Genomic DNA, 22182 nt, shown 5'->3' on the forward strand with positions numbered 1-22182 from the left:
TACTTCCATCCAATGATGATTCCAGACAACATTACTTGCATCCAAAAATGATTCCAGACAACGTTATTTCTTTGCAAAAAAAAAGTTCTAGATAACATTACTTTCATCCAAAAATGATTCCAGACAACATTACTACGATTTAAAAATGATTCCAGGCAACATTACTTCCATCAAATAATAATTCCAGATAACGTTATTTCTAGACAAAAAAAATTCTAAATAACATTATTTTTATCCAAAAATTACTCCAGACAACATTACCTTCATCCAAAAATGACTCCACACAACATTATCTCCATCCAAAAATGATTCCAGACAACGTTATTTCTATCCAAAAAAAGGTTCTAGATAACATTATTTTCATCCAAAAATGATTCCAGGCAATATTACTTCCATCCAATAATGATTCCACACAACATTACTTCCATCCAAAAATGATTCCAGACAACATTATCTCCATCCAAAAATGATTCCAAACATCGTTATTTCTATGAAGAAAAAAAAAAGAAAAATGGTCTCCTTGCGCCCCGCCAAGGTGCCGCTTCGTGAAAATCTCTATTCTCGCTGGAATCCCGCTCCCCGACGTTTGAAAGTTGACCGACCTTTTGCTATTCGATTTTTCCACCGAATGGTCCGCGTGCTCCCAGCCACCTGTAGCTAGCCGAATATTGATCCGCTCGGAAGATGGCCACACCCGGCCTCCCCTCGGCGGTCGTTCCCTCTTTTACGCCCTCGTCCCGACGCTTCGAACTTCGGTAGTGTCGTTGCCCCTCGTCGTCGCGGATAGTCGCATAGTGTTATGGAAAAGTGCTTGGTGACTGTTCCAGCCGCCTTCATGCACGTACGCGACAACCTGGAGGAGCTGGGCAAGGTGGCCGACGACACGGACCTGCTTTTCCTCAAGGGCCTCCTGGACAGCCCGGTCGTGACGTCTTTGGTGAAGGTGAGTGAACGCCAGACTCATGCTTCCACGGTTACATCATCCTTTTTCTACTACGTCTCTCGTGTGGAAAACCGAGCTACAACATGCTCACTGATTTTGTTCATTTGCTCGAGTAAAATGTCAAATTTTTGGTAATCGAGGAAATTTATGGCTCGTACGAACGTATGCAACTTGGGTTAAATTATCGGTGACTGCTGAGATGAAGTCTTGTGAAAAGAGTTTATATCGAATAGTTTAATTCTTGAGATAAATATCAATTGAAAAGCAACTTTGAGAGAAAATTTTCACGATAGTTGAGAAATTTAGAAGATACGATGATGATAAATAATATATTTGGTCTACCACCGTGGCTAATAAACGTGTAGACGAAATGAAAAACAGTTATTTGGTTAAATTATCGGTGACTGCTGAGATGAAGAGTCTTGTAAAAAGAGTTTATATCGAATCAGTGTAAAAAGAGTTTATATCGAATAGTTTAATTCTTAAGATAAACATCAATCAAAAAGCAACTTCGAGAGAAAATTTTCACGTTAGGTGAGAAATTTAGAAGACACGATGATGATAAATGATATATTTGGTCTACCACTGTGGCTAATAAACGTGTAGACGAAAAGAAAAATACTTATTCGGTTAAATTATCGGTGACTGCTGAGATAAAAGATCTTGTGAAAAGAGTTTATATCGAATAGTTGAATTCTTAAGATAAATATCAATTGAAAAGCAACTTCGAGAGAAAATTTTCACGATAGTTGAGAAATTTAGAAGATACAATGATGATAAATAATGTATTTGGTCTACCACTGTGGCTAATAAACGTGTAGACGAAAAGAAAAACAGTTATTCTGTAGTTGTCCTGTAGCTTTTACATTCGATAAGTGTTTTTATCGTACCTATAACTATTTTTCTCGCCCACTGATATTTTATCGACGAATCTATAATACCGAGTGAAATATTCGTGTCACATTTAAACACTCTGATTATTCGTTTAGATTTAATTGTACAGTTCGATATTCGTCTTGTTCTGCGATCGTTTTTCACTAACTCGGAGTGTACATTGAGCTACTGAATTAACCATAATTTAAATATTCAAATCTATCCTTACAAGTCTTGTACAGAGTGAATCGTAGAATTTATCCATCCCTATTATTTTAATCGTTCGTCGTTTAATCGAACGATAAAAATTCTCTGATCATGGACGATACGTTTCAAAAGATTTTTCAAATTTATCTTATTTTCCATAAGTTTTCAAAATCACCTTTAATTTTTGTATTCGTCGCCTTCTTGTCAATGAGTCGAAATCAACGAGCTGTAACGTGACCTTCGAATGACCTTGGGACGAAAATATATATTACCGAACCGAAAGTTCCGAACGAAGTACAAGTAAAGCATAACATAATTTCAGAAAATCATCATGAAAAATATAATGAATACACTTTTCGTAATTTCTGACACTATCGTTAATAATCGTTGACAATAAATCGACCCAGATCACCGTAGAAAAATTTGGAAAAGTGCCACAAGGTCTTTGAACTTTATTATCCGATTCCTCGTGTTTATATTTTTTATTAATAGCGTATTTAAAAAATACACACAACGCTCTTCGATAATATTTATTACACACACCTTGTAATAGGAGTCGCGTAAATTTTGAACTCAATGAGATTGTAGTAACAAATAAAGCTAAAAGTAAAGCTAAAGAATAAAAAATATAGCTAAAAATAAAGCTAAAAAATAAAAAGTACAGCTAAAAATAAAGCTAAAGAATAAAAAATATAGCTAAAAATAAAGCTAAAAAATAAAAAATAAAGCCAAAGAATAAAAAATACAGCTAAAAATAAAGCTAAGAAATAAAAAATACAGCTAGAAATAGAGCTATCGTATTTATAATTTCGTTCGGATTGTTAAAACGAACACTCTGAGAACTCTGTTAATCGATCAACGAATAGTACGATATTATTGAACATTTGGTGGATCTTTTCTAGTTAAGTTTGGAGCAGGATCTATTTAAAGATTCATGAACTCTCGAGTTGTAGGACCACGAGACAAAGGCCCGATGCATCAAAATGTATTCGCTGCATCGTATGAAATCATGTGCCGACTACGGATTAGATTGAAATCACCGATAATGTTTTCACCGACGTAGGGGAACACATAACATCGGTCGAAGTCAATATCCGTGAAATAGTGGCGGTGATTTCAGTGTAACCCACAAGCTACACCCAATAAATCTTCCAAACACGTGTTTCTCCTCAGAACGTTCTTCAAACTTGATTGTTTCGAATAATATTACAAATTTTAACGATACTGCCTTTCTCTCCTGTATTTATTAATTTTTTTTTACGCAAAAAAAAATCTCGTGCACAACATTAGAACCTGTCGTCTGTTATTGTTATTTTTCTCTAAAGTAGTCTCTAAAGTTCAAAATTCATGTTAACAAAAAAATTGTCAAAATATCCGAAAGTTGACTATCCAAAAGTTGACGTTTTGCTCAAAATTGCTGGTAGATTTTTTTTCATATTTCCTCACCTATTTACAAACCTAACGTGCAACACACTCCGATTCAATATTTTCAAAAATAAGTGACATCTGATCACGGGAAAACATTATTATTACTCGTAGAAAAATGTGAATAATTCAAACATCTCTTCCAATCGATCCATTGACAATTCATAAAATTTCAAAGTGTATTTTTCTTTTATTACTTCAAACCTATCCTCGAAATTTTCTTCTTCGAGAAAGTAACTTACGACAAGTTTGAAAACCACTGATTCGAATAACGTGCGTTCGTTCGATGGTTGCAACGAAAATTTATGAATATTCGGTCCAATTAATTAGCGGTATGATTTTTGGTGTATTGTTTCTGGCAAGAGCGTGTAAACTATGGTCCCATCGATCATGCGCGCGTTGCACTTAAGAGCCGGGGCGCATGCACGCGCCACGTGTTTACTACGAGCGCTCGATTTTACGATGGAGGCTTCCATTTACAATGAATTCCGGCCCGGCTCGTGAAATTTCCGTCATCGTGTGAATTCACCACCATAGAACGAAAGACGAGGCGGCCAGGCGTGAGTCCTGGCCAACTGGTAAAAATTTCTCGTGTCGTTGAACCCGTCCCTCTTCCTTCGAAACAGGTCTGGAATCAATTTCCTCGGATCAACTTTTTTAAATAGAAATGTGGCAACGAGAATTTAATCGATCGTTTCTATTTAATTCTTGCCACTCCATCGATCGGTTTACTTGAGCTATAATACTTTGCTCTTTCCATAAATGGGCAAGATTTGAATAAATTTTAATAAACGATGACGGATAAAATTAATATATATTCCATTTTTTTTATTTTTTTTCGTGATTGAAATTGTACCATCGAAGGGTTCAATTTTAATTTTTTTTATTATGAAACATTGTTATGAAATATTTCGTTATATTGTACGTTATATTGTAACTCGAATATTCGTTTAATCGGATAAAGAATTGCTTGTATTTTATTCTCTGAAATTTTGCCCATATTTAGCTCGTTTCAGCCATTGAGATTTGTATCAGAATATAATTTTTATTACGCACGAGTGATTAAATATCGAGTACGATATGTGAAAAGTTTCATTGACACTTTCGATCTGAAAGTTATTTCAACCTCAACGTTTTATCACGATTTATTTTCATTCCGTTTTCAGTTCCTCGTACTTTCTACAGAATGTTAATTACGATCAATTTTCACGATTTTTCATTTCAACTCTTTCGACGATGTAGTCATTCGTTTATACCATGTTCACTTCCTGTGACCTACATACTTCACCGCCACCCACAGAATGCTTACTTCTACTTCCGCATTGGAATTAAAATTGTAAACATACTATCGACTCAAATCCAATTCCATTTATAGAGATATAACAAATCTCTTTCGAGTAAAAACAAATGGAAATATTTTCGATATTGGCACAGTACATTCTACGGGACATTAATCACAAAGCTACTATAGTATTAATGTAATGGTGATGAAGGATATGAAATAAAAATTATTTACAAAGAACATAGAAATACGTGACATCTTCAAACATAATGTACGAGAATGACAAATGAATGTAATTTAATTTTCTTTCAATATGAGCTCGTCAAACTTTCACTTTACACTCCGTTATATTATATTAACTGTACTTTGTTCTAATATGTTTCGTTGAACTTCTATCAACGGTTGAATGAATTATTTAGACAACGCTTCGTTGCACGTGTAGTATTTTCAGTTCTATAATTTTCTGTTCAAAGTATTATAAATGTACTGAATTATTCATTTAACTATTCCATTCCTTGTCTGTAGTAATTCTTGTCTACGTTAATTAAATTTGAGTTATTAACGAATTGCAGATAGAAGAAATTCTAGATTTACAGGAAGTAGGTATTATAAATTAATATCATTTTATCGTCTGCAATATTAATTGCTTCAACTTGTACAATTTATACATTAATTTTTGCCAGTACCAAGTCACTTAATTGACTCATTTAACTCACTTCGAAAAAATACATTTCAATAACTCACGGTATTTTGTTCAATATCAAATTTTCTGCTTCAAATTTTAGAGTCCAAGGTCAACAAGATCGTACAAGTGAAAAAGATATTTACTTCTGCATAAAAAAAAAACAAGGCCAACTTTAAAAATACGTACAAATAATGTACAGTGTATTTCCTCTGACATTAAAATACGAATAAAGGTGAACATTGTTTCGCTCGAGATTAATTCACTATGTATGTACATACGTGTAAAAGACTTCTTTCATCCACGATAAAATAGTCTATTGAGGGCACTCAGAACACGTTCAATAATGAGAGATTAGTCTATAAAAGAGACCTTACGTACTCGTGCCAAATAGCTCTAGCTAATATACACGTGGACACTAATATAAAAAAAATGTGATCATTATCGATACATTTTTCTTTATTTAAAAACAGTAAGACGATTACGAAAAATGAAATAAAAATTTTAATTTTTACATTTACCCGGTGAGATTCGAAATGCGAGAATAGAGAGTTTATCCAGAAGAAAAGATTATGACGTTACGGAGACCGAAATCAGAATTTCTATTATTACACCGAGAACACAACGTTCTGCAACGTTTCGTTTTCCATAGAAACAGAGGAATTTTTATAAGCGGTTTCCGTTCCACGAAACGAACGTCCACGAATCGTTTTGCGCGAACAATCGTCAGAAATTTTTCCACGAAATATCGAGAGCTTATCGGAAAGTGTCCCGTGGCGCTGGTATCCACGAACGAACGTTTAAACAGTTCGATCGCTCGATCATTGGTGGATCGAAAATTTTTTGGATACTCGCCCCGCGCGCGTTACTTTCCTCGTGTCACGTGGTGCTTGCATCACACGCTGCTCCGCCCACGCATTATTTCGGTCACGACACACATTTCACGTGGAAATACGAACAACGCCTCTTTGGCCTTCGACGAAAGTATTAGCGTCGATTGTACGGACGCCACCAGGATTCCTCCGTGACGCGACGTCACTCTTTCTTTCGTCATTGTTATATAACAAGCTGCAGGACCAAACATTCAACGAACTCGGAGGCTCGACATTTGTCACGATAAATAATAACTTTGGTTCCTGATCGTAACGCGTAGTATTCTTTTTTTTTTTAATATTCGACCTTTTTCTTGGTATAACAATCACGAGTGATAATTATTGCAAGGTAGAATTATAATTATTGCAATTTGAAGTCGTTGCTTGACCTTTTTCTCGATATTATAATTACGAGTGATAATTATTGTGCGATAGTACACTGGGTGAAAATTCTGGAAAAATGTGAATTTGTTGCTTGATCCTTTCTTTACATTCTTTTTCAAGTATTTTCATTTTTAATTATAATTACGAGTGATAATTATTATACGATAGTCTAAGTGAAAACTCTGGAAAAATTTGAATGTGTTGCTTGACCTTTTTCTCCATATTATAATTACGAGTGATAATTATTGTACTCATAATTATTGATACATAAGGGCAAAAATTCTGGAAAAATGTGAATTTGTTATTTATTCTGTGTTGTATTTAATGATCGGCAGCACAGTTATAAATCTATAGATAATTTATCAATATAATGATAAACAGAAAATAATAATAATAATTCTCTTCTTTTTACACATTTTATTATTGAAATTTTTCTCTGCCACGATTACTCTAATTCGAGATTGAAAAATCTGGAGGAATTCGAGTAAAGATGATCTTTCGAGAGTTCCAGAGAATTGGAATCGATGACGTCTTAAAAATTCAATGCATCGGTTTAATTTTATACCGAAATTCCGATCGAAATATCGATCGGTGATCCAAATATTCGAGCTGGCGTACAAAATCCTTAGAATCTCAAGAAAAACAAATATCTTCTCAGTTTGCTGAAAGCAACACCTTGTGTATTGATCAGCCGAAGATGATCCCCCTTCCCTTTTCAACGGAAGTGACTCTTCCATATGCGACGCATGCAATACCAAACTATAGCGGAGAGCATCATTGTAAGCATCTATGGATGAAAAGTTTCCTCTCGCCACAACTACCATTTCTTGGAAAACTTCCTTCGTCAGCGTCTCCATATTTTCTTTAATGTTAAAGAAGTGCTCGATAACACTTAACGTGTACCAAAGCATAGAAATCTCGTACGAAGTTGAGCAAATTTTGTCCAGGACAATAACAAATAATTTATTCCTTCTAAAATAAAACTACCATTTCTTGGAAAACTTCCTTCGTCAGCACTTGACAACATCTCCATATTTTCTTTAATGTTAAAGTGCTCGATAACACTTAACGTGTACCAAAGCATAGAAATCTCGTACGAAGTTGAGCAAATTTTGTCCAGGACAATAACAAATAATTTATTCCTTCTAAAATAAAACTACCATTTCTTGGAAAACTTCCTTCGTCAGCACTTGACAACATCTCCATATTTTCTTTAATGTTAAAGTGCTCGATAACACTTAACGTGTACCAAAGCATAGAAATCTTGTACGAAGTTGAGCAAATTTCGTCCAAGACAATAACAAATAATTTATTCCTTGTAAAATAAAACTACCATTTCTTGGAAAACTTCCTTTGTCAGCACTTGACAACATCTCCATATTTTCTTTAATGTTAAAGTGCTCGATAACACTTAACGTGTACCAAAGCATAGAAATCTCTCACGAAGTTGAGCAAATTTCGTCCAGAACAATAATAAATAATTTATTCCTTCTAAAATAAAACTACCATTTCTTGGAAACTTTCCTTTGTCAGCACTTGACAACATCTCCATATTTTCTTTAATGTTAAAGTGCTCGATAACACTTAACGTGTACCAAAGCATAGAAATCTTGTACGAAGTTGAGCAAATTTCGTCCAGGACAATAACAAATAATTTATTCCTTGTAAAATGAAAGTTCTTCGCGAGTTCTTCGTAAAATAAACAAAAAGAAAGGAATCTCGACTTGCTGTTGAAAATTTCCAGTAACCTTGATCGTTTCCGATTTTCCACGAACGAGTTCCAGTTGTCTCTGACCAGAAGGAAATTATTCCACGGTTATTTGTTTTTTCGAAGCTTCACCTTGGAACTGTCTCGTGCCTGGAAAGCTCACTTCGGAGTTTAAAAACGGTTCGAATTATCTTGTCCGGATCGGTTGCACACGGTCGGTGTTTCCTGCGAGACATTGGGCCCGTTCGTCCCCTCGGCAGCCGGGCCCGCATTCCATCTTAGTCTTTCGGGGCCAGCAGGTAGAAGGTCCGGTGTCGAAAAGTCGTTAAGAAGCCGGTGTCCGTTTCCGCCTTCACGGTGTATTAACAATGGAAATCGATGACAGATACGGCAAGGTGTTCGTAACTTTGCCGAATTACCGTTGAAAATGGCCGTGAGAATCAACCACCAGCCTTGGAAAATTGACCTATTGACTTTTCAAACCAAGAATCTGACATCGAGACTCTGGTGCAACGAACTCTGGTTTTTTACCATTTTTTTTCTTACTAAGAATCTTATAACGAACTCTTCGAAATTACGATCGAGTAATCGTTTCGATCGTATTGATAGTCACGTGACTTGGGAACTTCACGAAGAAACAGAACTTAATTAACACCATCGATCATTTGAATCACTGTTCTACGATAAGAGTTATTATACATATAACACAAAGATGGGAAAGTATAGTATTTTTAGAATGTGTAGATTTATGGACCAAAGATGACAAAACGTTCCTGATAGAAATTAATACATGTAGTGTAGAAATAATTGTTAAATGTTTACAAAATCTGTACGCAAATCGATTATTTGTCATTTGATACAGGCAAAAATAGAAAGTTATTGATTCTCTGATTTTTAATATATGGAGGAAGAAAAATGGTCAATAATGAGTAAAGAATGACTCTTTGTTAAAAGTGAATATCTGTGTCTCTGCGTTAACAATCTACGTAGTGTGTGAAGCTGAAAGAATAAGGATTTAGTCATTTTTCTTCTGCTATTTAATATCTTAATAGCGTGACCGAACGATGTTCATTTGGGTTAATTGGGAAGAGAGGTCGTTTGAGTAATACAAAAATTCAAATTAATAGTACTTCGCTGAGTTAGAGGAGGAATGCAAAGGGAATTGTACTGTGAAATCTCGATTTAATCCAATTAAGAGAAGGGTTACCGGGATCAAATGAAATATTGGATAAACGGAGATCGAATTAATATAGTCTCGCGAGGCTGTGAGAAGTTAGCTCGAGAAATGTAGCGAAATCTTATCGAGTTAGACTAAATTCGAAGAGAAAGAAGTTCACTGAACTTCGAACTGATGATGTTCGAACTACGTTCGAAACCTGTTACGAGTTCTACGTGCATCTGGCATGTCTGCCTTTGCACATTGAATCGGTAAAAGTATTCTCGATCGCCTCTACTGCTTCCAGAATATATGCACCATCTATTCGTTTAGAGCTCTGTTTGGCCTACACGCTAAGAACTAGGTGTTCTCTCTACAATATTCGATTCAAACCTGCCCTGTGAAGGCGAGAAAGAGATGAAATGAAAGCAAATCAGAGAGACTGTTTATCTCCACGTTAAGAGCTCGCGCCGGTTCCTTTATTGATATCTTACATCGTGTACGTCCAAAGCGTTCTACAAGAGGTAACATTGCCCTTAAAACATCCAAGCAGAGTCTTGTACGTCTGAAACCTACAAAGCAGAACGCACTATCCTTGTAGCCTTCACTTTCTGACGCTTATACAGAGTGAGTCCACCGAACTGGAACAAGTATACATTTTTTCTTACAGCAAATAGGCAAAAATGTTAGAAGAAAAACATGAACGATTCAAGGAGGACTACATGTTCAAGACCATACTTTATTCACGAGTGCAACGTGTGCATATGCATTCCACTGCGGCAATTTTTGTTCTAAATTGAAAATGTAAATGTAATCTTTAAAAATTTAAATTCAATCATCGTTAGTACGAGTTGGAAATCTTCGATGAATTTATGTAAATATCTCGCAGAATAATCGTTTCTAAACCACTTCGATCGAAAATTTAACCCGATAAAAAATACACATCCACCCCGTTTAAAAGAAAACAGCTCAACTATGAAACGTAATTCTCTTTCAACTATTTACTTGTCTCTTTCAACGTTTCTTTTCCAAGCAAAGAGATGTGACTTATTCGAGTCACCCTGTATAGAGTTTTTACCCAAAGAGGAGAGATCGATTTCCTATCGAAGCCTCGCGCGACATCCCGATAAATCAGAAAACCCTCGTGGAGAATCCTTGGGAAAAATTGCGCTTCCTGTGAAAAAAAGAGGAAAAAGAGGTAAGACGAGAGTGAATCGCACGCGATGCGACAGGAAGTTGGGGTTAGTATCGTGAATAATCCGGGGCTCTAGATTGACAAATCGTTGTCGCGAGTTCTCCTGATATCCTCGACAATTGGTTCTGACCTCGGAGAACTCTGGCAATTGTCCCGGGGTCGCTGGCGGCGTCTCCGCTCCTCGAGCGGAGTCATCGTTCGTCGCGCGCTGGCAGAAATCGCGAGGTCGCCACGTTGAGCGTGTGTACTCGCGTGTACGCGCCACCGATGTAATTCCAACCGGCTTTGTAATCGCGAGGTGGAGGGGCGGAGGGACGAGCGCGTGTGCGACATCCAGGCGCGTGTAAGTGACAGTGGCGAATCTAGCAAACCGCGTGCCCCGTTCAGGATACGATTAGGTTTCACCATTGTCAAATATTTCGTTCTATTGTTTCAATTTTTCATTTTATTCGTATAGTAACTGATGGAACGTTGTTCGCGCCGTTTATTTGATTATATTATAACAAAATTTTTGTTCATTGTGAAATATTTCGTTCTATTGTTTCAATTTTAATATTTAGTTAACTAGTGACCGATGAAAAGTTGTTTCCGTCGTTTATTTGATTATACAACAAAATTTTTATCCATTGTGAAATATTTCGTTCTATTGTTTCAATTTTTATTTTTATGTAACTAGTGACTGATGAAAAGTTGTTCCTGCCGTTTATTTGATTAAGTAACAAAATTTTTGTCCATAGTGAAGTATTTTATTCTAATATATTATTTCAATTCTAATTTTTATTTAATTAGTAACTGATGAAAAGTTGTTCCCGCCATTTATTTGATTATACAACCAAATTTTTATCCATTGTGAAATATTCCATTCTATTGTTTCAATTTTAATTTTTATTTAACCAGCAACAGATGAAAAGTTGTTCCCGCCGTTTATTTGATTATACAACACAATTTTTGTCCATTGTGAAATATTTTATTCCGTCATTTCAATCTGAATTTTTATTTGATACAGACATAAAGTTACTCGCGCCATTTATTCGATTATACGACGAAATTTTTGTCCATCGTGAAATATTTTATTCAGCCACTTCAATTTTATTTTTTATTCGACAGGTTCAAAATTATTCGTAACGTTTATCCGATCGGACGATTAAATTTTTGTCCATTGTGAAATATTTTATTTTGTCATTTCAATTCCAATTTTTATTCAACCAGTAACAGATGGAAAGCTACCCGTGCTCTTTGTTCGATTGGACAGTTGAATTTTTGTCCATTATGAAATATTTTATTCTGACATTTCGATTCTACTTTTTATTTATCTATTACGAATACAAAGTTTATCTTTTATTCGTTATTCGAAACATTTGATTGAATGAAAAATTATCGAATTTCTAAAACGTCGATAGATATGTACAATTATGAAAACTTTGTACAGGTTGAGTGAATTTTTAGAGTGAACGATCTAGAATACTTTTGGAAGATTCCTACATTTTTATATCATGTGATTCGTGTACATGAAAAAACTAATTCGTATTATTAGTTAATCTATATCGTTGCAGTTTCGTCTAAATAGAACATGATCACTGATTAAGAGGTATTTTTGAATAACTTTCTAAGCACAATAGATTCAAAACTGCTAAATCCTCCTTTCGTTTCGTTGTAGATATCTGATACTTTCATAGATCCCTCTCTCGTATTCTTAGAGTCGTAGAATCGTCAACATTCGTATGAATTGAATAGTTCCGCGAGGTCACACACGCCTTTCGCCACACGTGATGTTTTCTTGAACCCTTGAGCCTCGAGCAAGACTCTTCGATTTAACGTGAATCGAATACGATTACAAAGGGGGATCAGAGACAAGTAGTTGGAGAATTGAACGCAGAATTTCTTCCTCCTGTCGGAAATTGATTAACTTCATTTTTTTTGTCATTGAAACTTCCATCGATTTCCATTGACCCGGAGCTCACTAACCTTTCATCGACGATAGTCGTCTTTAACATCGGAGCCATACGATCCCGTTGTATCGCGTAACGGATTATTGTGTATCCTGAGAAGGGTCTACCTGTGTCGCAAGATCGACAAACGGATCGGTGTCGATGACTGCAACCAGTTTTTACACCTTCCTATTATATTCATTCAATTGCCTGCCTGCATACTTCCATAATTCTTCACCAGCAACGACACATATTGCTGTTCATTTTTAAAGATCGTTGCAAGCAAAGTTCTTGAAGGATTTTATAATTGTTGTCGGTCTGCACTTGAAACTCTCTACCACAATTTCTTTAATCGTCAGGACAATGATCACTTAAAAAAAATCTCTTGTCCTTTAAGATCACGTGTGAGTTCGATCGATAACTATTTACCTCCGCTTCTACATATTATATTTTACTTTATTCCACAAATCATGGTTTATATCACTCTGGTGCGATAACTATGTATTATTATTGTTGTTATCGTAATCCAAGTTAATTGCGTCACGAACAGAGAAATCTCTCCACGAACTGTGACAAAGCGTCATCGACTGACCTCTTACCAAGTGGTATGACACACATGGCACGTAACAGTGTTTTATTTTTTCATTCTCAGCATTTGAAAACAATTTGGTGAATGTTTAAAAAATGTACTATAATAATTAGTTACATACATGAATGTAGCTACTACAATAAATGTCTATACTGTACTGCAATAAATATCTATACACATAAATGTACTACAATAAACATCTACATACATGAATGTACTACAATAAATATCTACATACATAAAAGTACTACAATAACTACCTAGATATATAAAAGTACTACAATAAATATCTACATACATAAAAGTACTATAATAAATATCTACATACATAAAAGTACTACAATAAATATCTACATACATAAAAGTACTACAAAACCTACCTACATATATAAAAGTACTACAAAACCTACCCACATATATAAAAGTACTATAATAAATATCTACATACATAAATGTACTACAATAAATATCTAAAGAAAGAAATGTTCGATTGATTTGGAGAAGAATAGGGTTCGCGATAAAAGCGTAAAAGAGAGAAATATTTCAAGCCACGAGTTGCCATTTCCAAGGGTAACAAAGGAAAGTCTGCCATCCGGGGAAGGTGTGCGCGCTTTCGTACAAGAATGTCCTACGCAATCGGAATGCTTAAGTATCAGAACACCCCGCTCTCCCCTGTTGGACAGTGCACCTAGGATATTTAACATTCTTTGCGACAAGGCACGTTCACGCTTACGTGTTTACACCCCGCTTAGATGTGCTATCTTTCACGTCGCGGATAGTAAGACGAAAGGTGTTGAAAACTGATGGAGGTACGACTAATGGTCTTGTAGAACGACAGAAAGTTTTGAGCTTAGAAATCGATAATCAACGGTATGTCGCGATAAATATTTCAAATTGATAATGATCCTTAATCGTTTCCATTAAGTCGATCAAAGTTTTGAGGTTAGAAATCGATAATCAACGGTATGTCGCGATAAGTATTTCAAATTGATAATGATCCTTGTTTCTATTAAGTCGATCAAAGTTTTGAGGTTAGAAATCGATAATCAACAGTATGTCGCGATAAATATTTCAAATTGATAATGATCCTTAATCGTTTCCATTAAGTCGATCAAAGTTTTGAGGTTAGAAATCGATAATCAACGGTATGTCGCGATAAATATTTCAAATTGTTAATGATCCTTAATCGTCTCGATTAAGTCGATTAATTAAAGTAAGATATCCAACTAACTAAATTACACTTAATTCAATGAGGGTTATATCCTCGATTTAGGATAAATTATTACATTTACTACACTTGGATAATATAAATTATTTTTTAGGTATAGCATGTTAATTCGATTGAATCGTTTAGATCCTAGTGGAAAATATGTCAAATTTTTCATACTTTTTTAGATATTGTAATTAATCACTCAGAAGTTAATTGGAATTTCAAAATTAAATCTTCGTTAAAACTGACGAGGTTCTTTGAGAAAATAACCGTAAAGTTTCATTAATTTCCGCTGAGTCGTTTTCAGTTGATGCCGTTACAGATAAACATTCCCCCGCTCGGGTTTATTATTATCATAAAACAGAGGTTCTCAAATGTTCCCTATTCGCGGTAAGCTCAGTGTCTCTACAATACTTTCACGTCAATTCCAAGCCAAAAGAAATACTTAACAATTCCTATATTGAGTCAAAATAATGTAATTAATAACGATTTGTAATTTTTTACAATCACAACTTCCTTCTCTTGCTCTTTTCTTCACTGAGAACGATAAGTAAGAAATACAATTTCCTTTGCTCTCCTTTGATTGAATTTTAAATGAAAAAACCAACTCTCGAAAGCAACAATTGAATTTAAATTCTAAATCCACAGACAAATATTAAATTTAATTTCAAATATAAAGCCAAAAATTTTAATTTCGATTTCCCGTTAAAAGACACTTCCTAAAATTAAATTCAAAATTCAAACATTACTTTTACTTGTACCGGCAATTATTTCTCTTTAAAATTACTCAAATCGAATACCATCGAGTATCGTACAAGTATTCGTACATTCAACATTCGAAATCGTATTTAAAATCTTTGCAATCGGTACGAAAGAAAAACAGTACAAATCTATCAATACAAGAGAAAAACCACGTCCAAAATTTTGCAATATTTACAAACTATTCTTCTCTAAAAAATTTAAATATCCCGCGCTCGCGAGTTCCCCGAGGCCGTTCAGTGCGCCACCGCGGCCAGTTCCGTAACCTCTGTCACCTGCGTCCAATATCTGATAAGATATTTCGCGGTTCGTCGATCCGTCCACGTAAATTCGAATTACGTTGGATCCCCCCCGCGCTAGAATCGCGTGTAGACGGCCCTGCGCGCAACCGTATCGGAGTGTTGCATACCATCCGAAGAAGGGCCCCCACCTGTTTCAGTCAGACAGCCTGAACGAACGGCCTGTCCGGCGAGGTGGGGACGAAAGAAACGTCAGTAGGCGCGGCAGTTTTCTGACGCCGCTTACCTAAGCAGCAACACACGGTGTGTCGGGTTCAGCAAAAGTCTTTAATCGTCGTCGTCTAGGTGCGTTTGCCCCAACGTATTCCGACTAAGTGCACGCTCACGGCCCTGTCTGATCGATAATACACCGAACCTGCCTAGCGAGCTCACCAACGGACCGCCGCAGTCGTTCCAGGACACCAGGTTAACACGTTCTCCAAAAAGGAGCGTCCTACCTGAGTAGACGGGCGACCTCTGGGACACGACGATTTCTCCAGACCCGAAGTAAGTCAGGAACACCGATCCCGGACCTCGATTCCACGGAACCAGGCCCCCCACTTCCATACACGACATCTTTTTATCCCACGGAGGAACCTGCTACCCGCTGGATCGAAAAATCCACCGAAGCGGGACACTGTTGTCGTTTCTTGGACACGTGTGACGGTGAAAAAACAATAATGGTGACGATCGTTGGCTTGCTTGTCACCTGGGGACTTGATGGCGGTGGTTCTGGTGGAAATCGGAACGAATTCAGGATTACGAGAGACACTTGTCCACGTTCGGGATAATCGGGGGGAGAAAGCGTCTGGTCGGTTGGACTCTGTGGCTCTTGGTGTCGGATTGTTTTTTTTTTGTTAAACGTTGAAGCGAGTTCACAAGGGACACCTCTGTTGGTTTAACTAGACTCTTGGAGAGAAAGCAGGGAGTTGGTCACTTTGGCTGGGTGTTCGTGGATTTTTCAGGGAGAATCGAATTCAGGACACCTGACAGGTGACCTCTCGACTTGCCTTTGGCCTAGCTGGAGAGCCAGAGAGATTGTTCGATGGAGTTGGTCCCTTTGCTAGTGTGTCTTGTGGGTTTTCGTTAAAAATTTAAGTGGACTTCTCTCGGGAAGAGGTACTCGGCTCTACCTGTGTTTAACCACACTCAAGGGGGAGGGAGAGGGGGGGAGAAAGCGCGAGTTGGTTCGTCTGTTGGCCTCTCAGTGCCCCGCGGATGGTGGATTTCTGTTAAAGATAGAAGTGAGTTCAGGGCTTCTACGAGTGGTACTCGTGCTACACTCAAGAGAAGAGAAAGCGCGAGTTGATCTCTTTGGTTCTTGGTGCCCTACGAATGGTGGACTTTCGTTAAAAATTCGAGTGAATTCAAGCTTCTAAGAGCTCCTCTCGTCTACTTGCATCCAGCTACTCTCGACGAGTGAAAGCAAAGAGTTGCTGGTTGGTCACTTTAACGTCTGGTTACTCGTGCGTCACGATAGTGGATTTTTGTTAAAAATTTAAGTGACTCTACGGATCACCCTCCAACTTGAATTCTACTAAGACCGTGAGTTCGATCGATGATTCGTTTAGCTACACCAACCACGTAAACGATCTTCGTTTAAATTGTAGCAAACTTAGAATTCCAATAACTATTGGATATTCCAATATCAAGAGAATCTTCTCTTGGCTCTACCAAAGGGGACCGTTCAACGTGTATCGGTTCGCTCTGTGTATAGTTTTCGTGACTGTAGAGTAGGGAGTACTCAAGATGGTCGTTTCGACTGGAATTGTCCTTGAATTCTCATGGAGAAAGGTTTCGCTCTCGTGCATCGAAGAATTCGAAACATGATCGTCTCAATAACGTTCGATCCTGATGTCTTCGAACCGATCCTGATGTCTACTCTCTCGTAAATAGGGGGGCACGCGATTGCTGAGTAGTTTCTTTCACGCGTCGTGATTGAACTGCTCCGTTCTTGACGAGTGAGCTCTCACAGTCAAAGCATAGTGTGTCACGAATTTATTGATCTCCACTCCGTGTCTGGTACGAGGAACATTGGCAACTGTGGTATTTCGATGATAGCTATTGGATTGTTGGGAAAGTCGTTTCGTTTTCTTTTTTTTTTCGGTGAAAATGAAACACGATTTTTGTTAGAGCTTATAGAGAGACTTTTTTATTTTTTTCAATATTTTATCAAATTACATATTCTCAATTTTGGAAAACGAAATTACTTCCCGAACGATCCAGTGTGACGAAACGTCTCGTTACTGTTACACGTACGAACGACCGTTGCTAATATTTTTTTTTCCACTCGATAGCAACGATCTTCGCGTGTTTCGTGACAGCTTTCAGGGACGTCACAGAAGAACGGATGAATTCATTATAGACCGTAACGTCCGTTGAACACCGGCTGCTCTAGAGTTGTTCCCGTGACAAATGTGGTGTAATTAATGGCTATGGTAATTACTGTCTTACGATACACGAAGGAGTACCTGAATTCTTGTGCAAAGAGTCACCGACTCGTACTACCGTCGATGCCACATAATTTATTCACAGTCACTGTTGTTTCGTACGAATATTAATTAAACGTACAACCATACGTTTGGTTATCAATGTTTGATTTCGTTCGCGGTGAACCTTGCCCAACACTTGTCCACGCCTTCATTTCCATAACAGCTTTGCGACGAATGTAGAAACATTCTTGTTTTATTGTTACGTAATAAAATATCAGATTGTATATTTTGAGAAACGATTACGAGAACACAGTTGTATATTTATCGGTGATTACGAAAGTGGACTGTGTTAACACTGTTTGAAAATTTATCCTGTCGTTTGTTTACGCCTTCGTTTCCATAATAGCTTTACGACAAATGTAGAAATATTCCGGTTTTATTATTACACAATAATAGAATGTGAGATTGTGTATTTCGAGAAACGATTACTAGAACACAGTTGTGTATCTGTCGATGATTACAAAAGTGGACTATGTTAACATTGTTCGAAAATTGATCCTGTCGTTCGACAAAATTTGGAACTTACCCAAATTTAAATTTTCAAAACAAAATTTAAGCGTGTACCTGAAATCTACATGTATGCAATTCAGATGTTAAATATTACAAGTAGAGTGTAAAATTAAATTAACAAAGGTAAAAACGATCGAACGAGCAATTACGTATTTTCGTCTATTCGGATTGACAATGAATGCAAATATTATACACAATTGCTTGATAACAATCATCGATGTTTCTTCGAATATTTTACAAACGAAAATCTTATACAATTAGATATATATATAAACGTGATCTCACGCTCTGTAATATTTAACAATCAATTTTTCTACGCATACACTATTCCCAGAATAATTTTACATATACATTCTTTCGAAGTTCTGGATCGATTGTATCTATCGCAAGAATTTCAAATCGAGAGCGGTAATTTTGAATTATGATAAATAGCGCGAAACAAGTAACGGAAACACGAGTTTAATTTTACTCACGAGGTGAACCGATTCGACTTATCATTCGCAGTCCATCTCGGTAAATTATATTCCGTTTCCTCGATTTTTGAGGCATGAACACAAGTCGGCCACGTTCTTTGATGTCGCGTGGTCGGACGCTGATTTATTCCACACGTTCAGGAAAGTATCGCGTGGGCGTAGAACCGAATGATCAGAAATCATGCGTTCGTGGATCCTTTTGATCGCCAGTTCTCGAAGATCGAAAGATCTTTAACGGCGATTTCAACGCGCCGCTTGGCGTAATCCATAATCGATGGTGCAACGTCGAACTGTGGAAATAGCTCGTCCATCTGCGATGCACATGCACCGCTGCGAATGATTCGATGATGATTCACCCCGATGGTAGGAAGTCTTCCACGATCACTTCGCGGAGTGATATCCAATGGTACGGGTCGGATTCGAATCCGGTGGTACTTGGTAAATTTCCTCTCTGTTCAATTGTATTTATTTTATTGTTAATAATTTCGAATATTGTTCGAGTGCTCTTTCACTGGATTCGACTCTGGTGAAACTTAGTATATTTCGTTTCTTGAATTGAATTAATTGATTCATTTATTTATTGAATTGAATTGATTGATTTATTTATTGAATTGAATTGATTGATTTATTTATTGAATTGAATTAATTTTATTAGTATTCGTTTTGAATATAATTCGAGTGCTCTTTTACTAGATTCTACTCTGGTGAAAATTACTAAATTACGTTTCTATTGAATTGAATTAATTTTATTGTTATTAATTTCGAATATTGTTCGAGTGCTCTTTCACTGGATTCGACTCTGGTGAAACTTAGTATATTTCGTTTCTTGAATTCAATTTACGAATCTGGTGGTACTTGGTAAATTTCCTTTCTGTTGAATTGTATTTATTTTATTGTTAATAATTTCGAATATTATTCGAGTGCTCTTTCACTGGATTCGACTCTGGTGAAACTTAGTATATTTCGTTTCTTGAATTGAATTAATTGATTTATTTATCGAATTGAATTTATTTTATTGTTTTTAATTTCGAATATTATTCGAGTGCTCTTTTACTGGATTCCACTCTGGTGAAACTTAGTAGATTTCTTGAATTGAATTGAATTGAATTGATTAATTTATTTATTGAATTGAATTAATATTATTAGTACTCATTTTGAATATAATTCGAGTGCTCTTTTACTAGATTCGACTCTGGTGAAAATTACTAAATTACGTTTCTATTGAATTGAATTAATTTTATTGTTATTAATTTTGAATATAATTCGAGTGCTCTTTCGGCGATAGACACTTCAAAGTGACTCAATTGAACGTTATACGCGAATTTAGAAAATTTCTATCTTCGAAAAGATTATTAAATTCTCTAAAGTTAAAAACTAAAGTTTCTCGATTTAGTGTTTTTTCCTTCGGTAAATACTTGATTCTGTATCAATTTCCATATCAGAAAATTCTTGAAGAGAACTCGTTCCTTCACCTATTCATTTTTTTTAATATTCAATACTTTCTCAGTAACAATAGATTGGATACAATGCTAATATACAAATTCAAAAAATTCAATTTTCACAGATACGAAAAATGGATTGTGTTCCACGAGAGTCTGATCAAAGCTTCCAAGATTCTAATTCATTTTCAATTTATCTAACATCGAAAGCAACGAACTTCCCGAGTAATAATTCAAATAAAACATCACAGTATAAAATTCTATTTAAAATGTCCAAAATATCGATCGATATTTTTAATTTACGAGACATTCGATTACACTGGATTCTCCAAGACAACGTCGAAAGGAAGTACCGATCTGTGAGATTCTGCTAAAAATGATCAGATTGTATCCTTCGTCTACACGATTTCGAACGTAGACCTCGCTGTTGAATAATTTTTCTGCAAGGATTCCTCGATCATGGCAACGGTTGGTCTCTTTCGACATTATACCACGCAGTATTCGAGAGATTGTTCACCGTGTCGCGTTTCCCATCGGTGTGCTCAGGTATTAAGCATTCTCGAAGGTGGCTCATGAAACGCTGAGAACGACCCACTTTCGTAATTATTCGTTCATTGTTGTAAGAGCATATTGGCTGGTTGAACGCGGAGTAGACTGGCCTTACGTGGTCGAAGCTAATCCAATCAAACTTCGTTGACACTGGGTCATCGTTGCACAATGACGATCCTGGTCAACGAATCCACGAAAAATTCGCGTCGTTTCCATTTTGTACGAGGTGACCACTTTGTTAAAAAAAAAATATGTTGACGTATATATCGTATACTCGAAACAATAATAATTCGTTTACTACGATATATCAAATTCTTGGAAACAAAATCTTGAGAAATGTGGAGCATCGATCTTCCAAACATTCTTCGTTGAAGAATTGACTTCGATGATTACACGAAAATTGTGATAAATTTATAATAATCGTCTTAGAATTATTCTGAAATAGAATTGTTACTCGTGCTTCTGAAATTAAAAATATGGTATTTTACTGTACAAAATTAAACATCTTCGACCGATTTATCGTGTCGAGTAACAAATTTTCAATTTTCGTTCTTCAATTGTCAATGTTTCTTTCTTTTATGTGTTTTTGATATTTGTTTCTTTCATTGTCGTAATTATATATTTTTTCTGGTTCTACGATTACCGAAAAGCGTTTGTATTAGTGTGAATTATTTATATGAAACTCCAATCGAGAAGCAATTATTATTCTTTCGGTTTTTAACTCGTTTTCTGAAGAAACATTCGGTTACCGTAAGACTTGTACTTGTTATCCAAGTATTTTTTTTTTTTTTATCGAACTAACAAAAAGCGTTTGATGTAATGCTTAAACATCTTCGATCCAAAACGATTATTAATTTTACCCGAGAAGGTTACAAAACTATAAGAACCTCCCAAAAAAAGAAAAGGAAATAGTCACTTAAATTTCAAATTGCACATTTCGCGTTTATTTTTGTAATTTTATTTTCGATCTGTGCATCATATAGTGAGTAACACTTTTTTGTATACACTCATAGTTTCGTATGTTCTCCACGCAGAATTAATACCTGATCGTAGGTCGAGATCGTTCAAAATATTATTGCAAAAGTGTTTCGTAATTTTTACAAGAAATAAATACAATCCGATTGCAATCGCAAACTTTATTTTCATTTCGCTTGTGAATCGACCAACGTACGTTGTACCGGTGCGAACGTCTTTTGGACTCCAGGAGTATAAATAAATATTCGCTTGT

General features: G+C 36.1%; 1 protein-coding gene across 2 annotated transcripts in view; it reads left to right on the plus strand.

Annotated features, from left to right (window-relative positions):
* Positions 1–22182, plus strand: part of Vari (MAGUK p55 subfamily member vari) — a 51130-nt gene that overhangs the window by 11858 nt on the left and 17090 nt on the right. Inside the window, exon 2 of one of the 2 annotated variants that reach the window (XM_076310957.1) lies at positions 828–943. In XM_076310957.1, the coding sequence (XP_076167072.1) occupies positions 828–943 (116 nt within the window). Of the gene's footprint in view, positions 1–827; positions 944–15725; positions 15999–22182 lie in introns of those variants that run through there. The other variant, XM_076310958.1, reaches the window with a different exon arrangement.

This window comes from Ptiloglossa arizonensis, chromosome 5 (genome assembly GCF_051014685.1).
Source record: "Ptiloglossa arizonensis isolate GNS036 chromosome 5, iyPtiAriz1_principal, whole genome shotgun sequence".
Classification (NCBI taxonomy): Eukaryota; Metazoa; Arthropoda; class Insecta; order Hymenoptera; family Colletidae; genus Ptiloglossa; species Ptiloglossa arizonensis.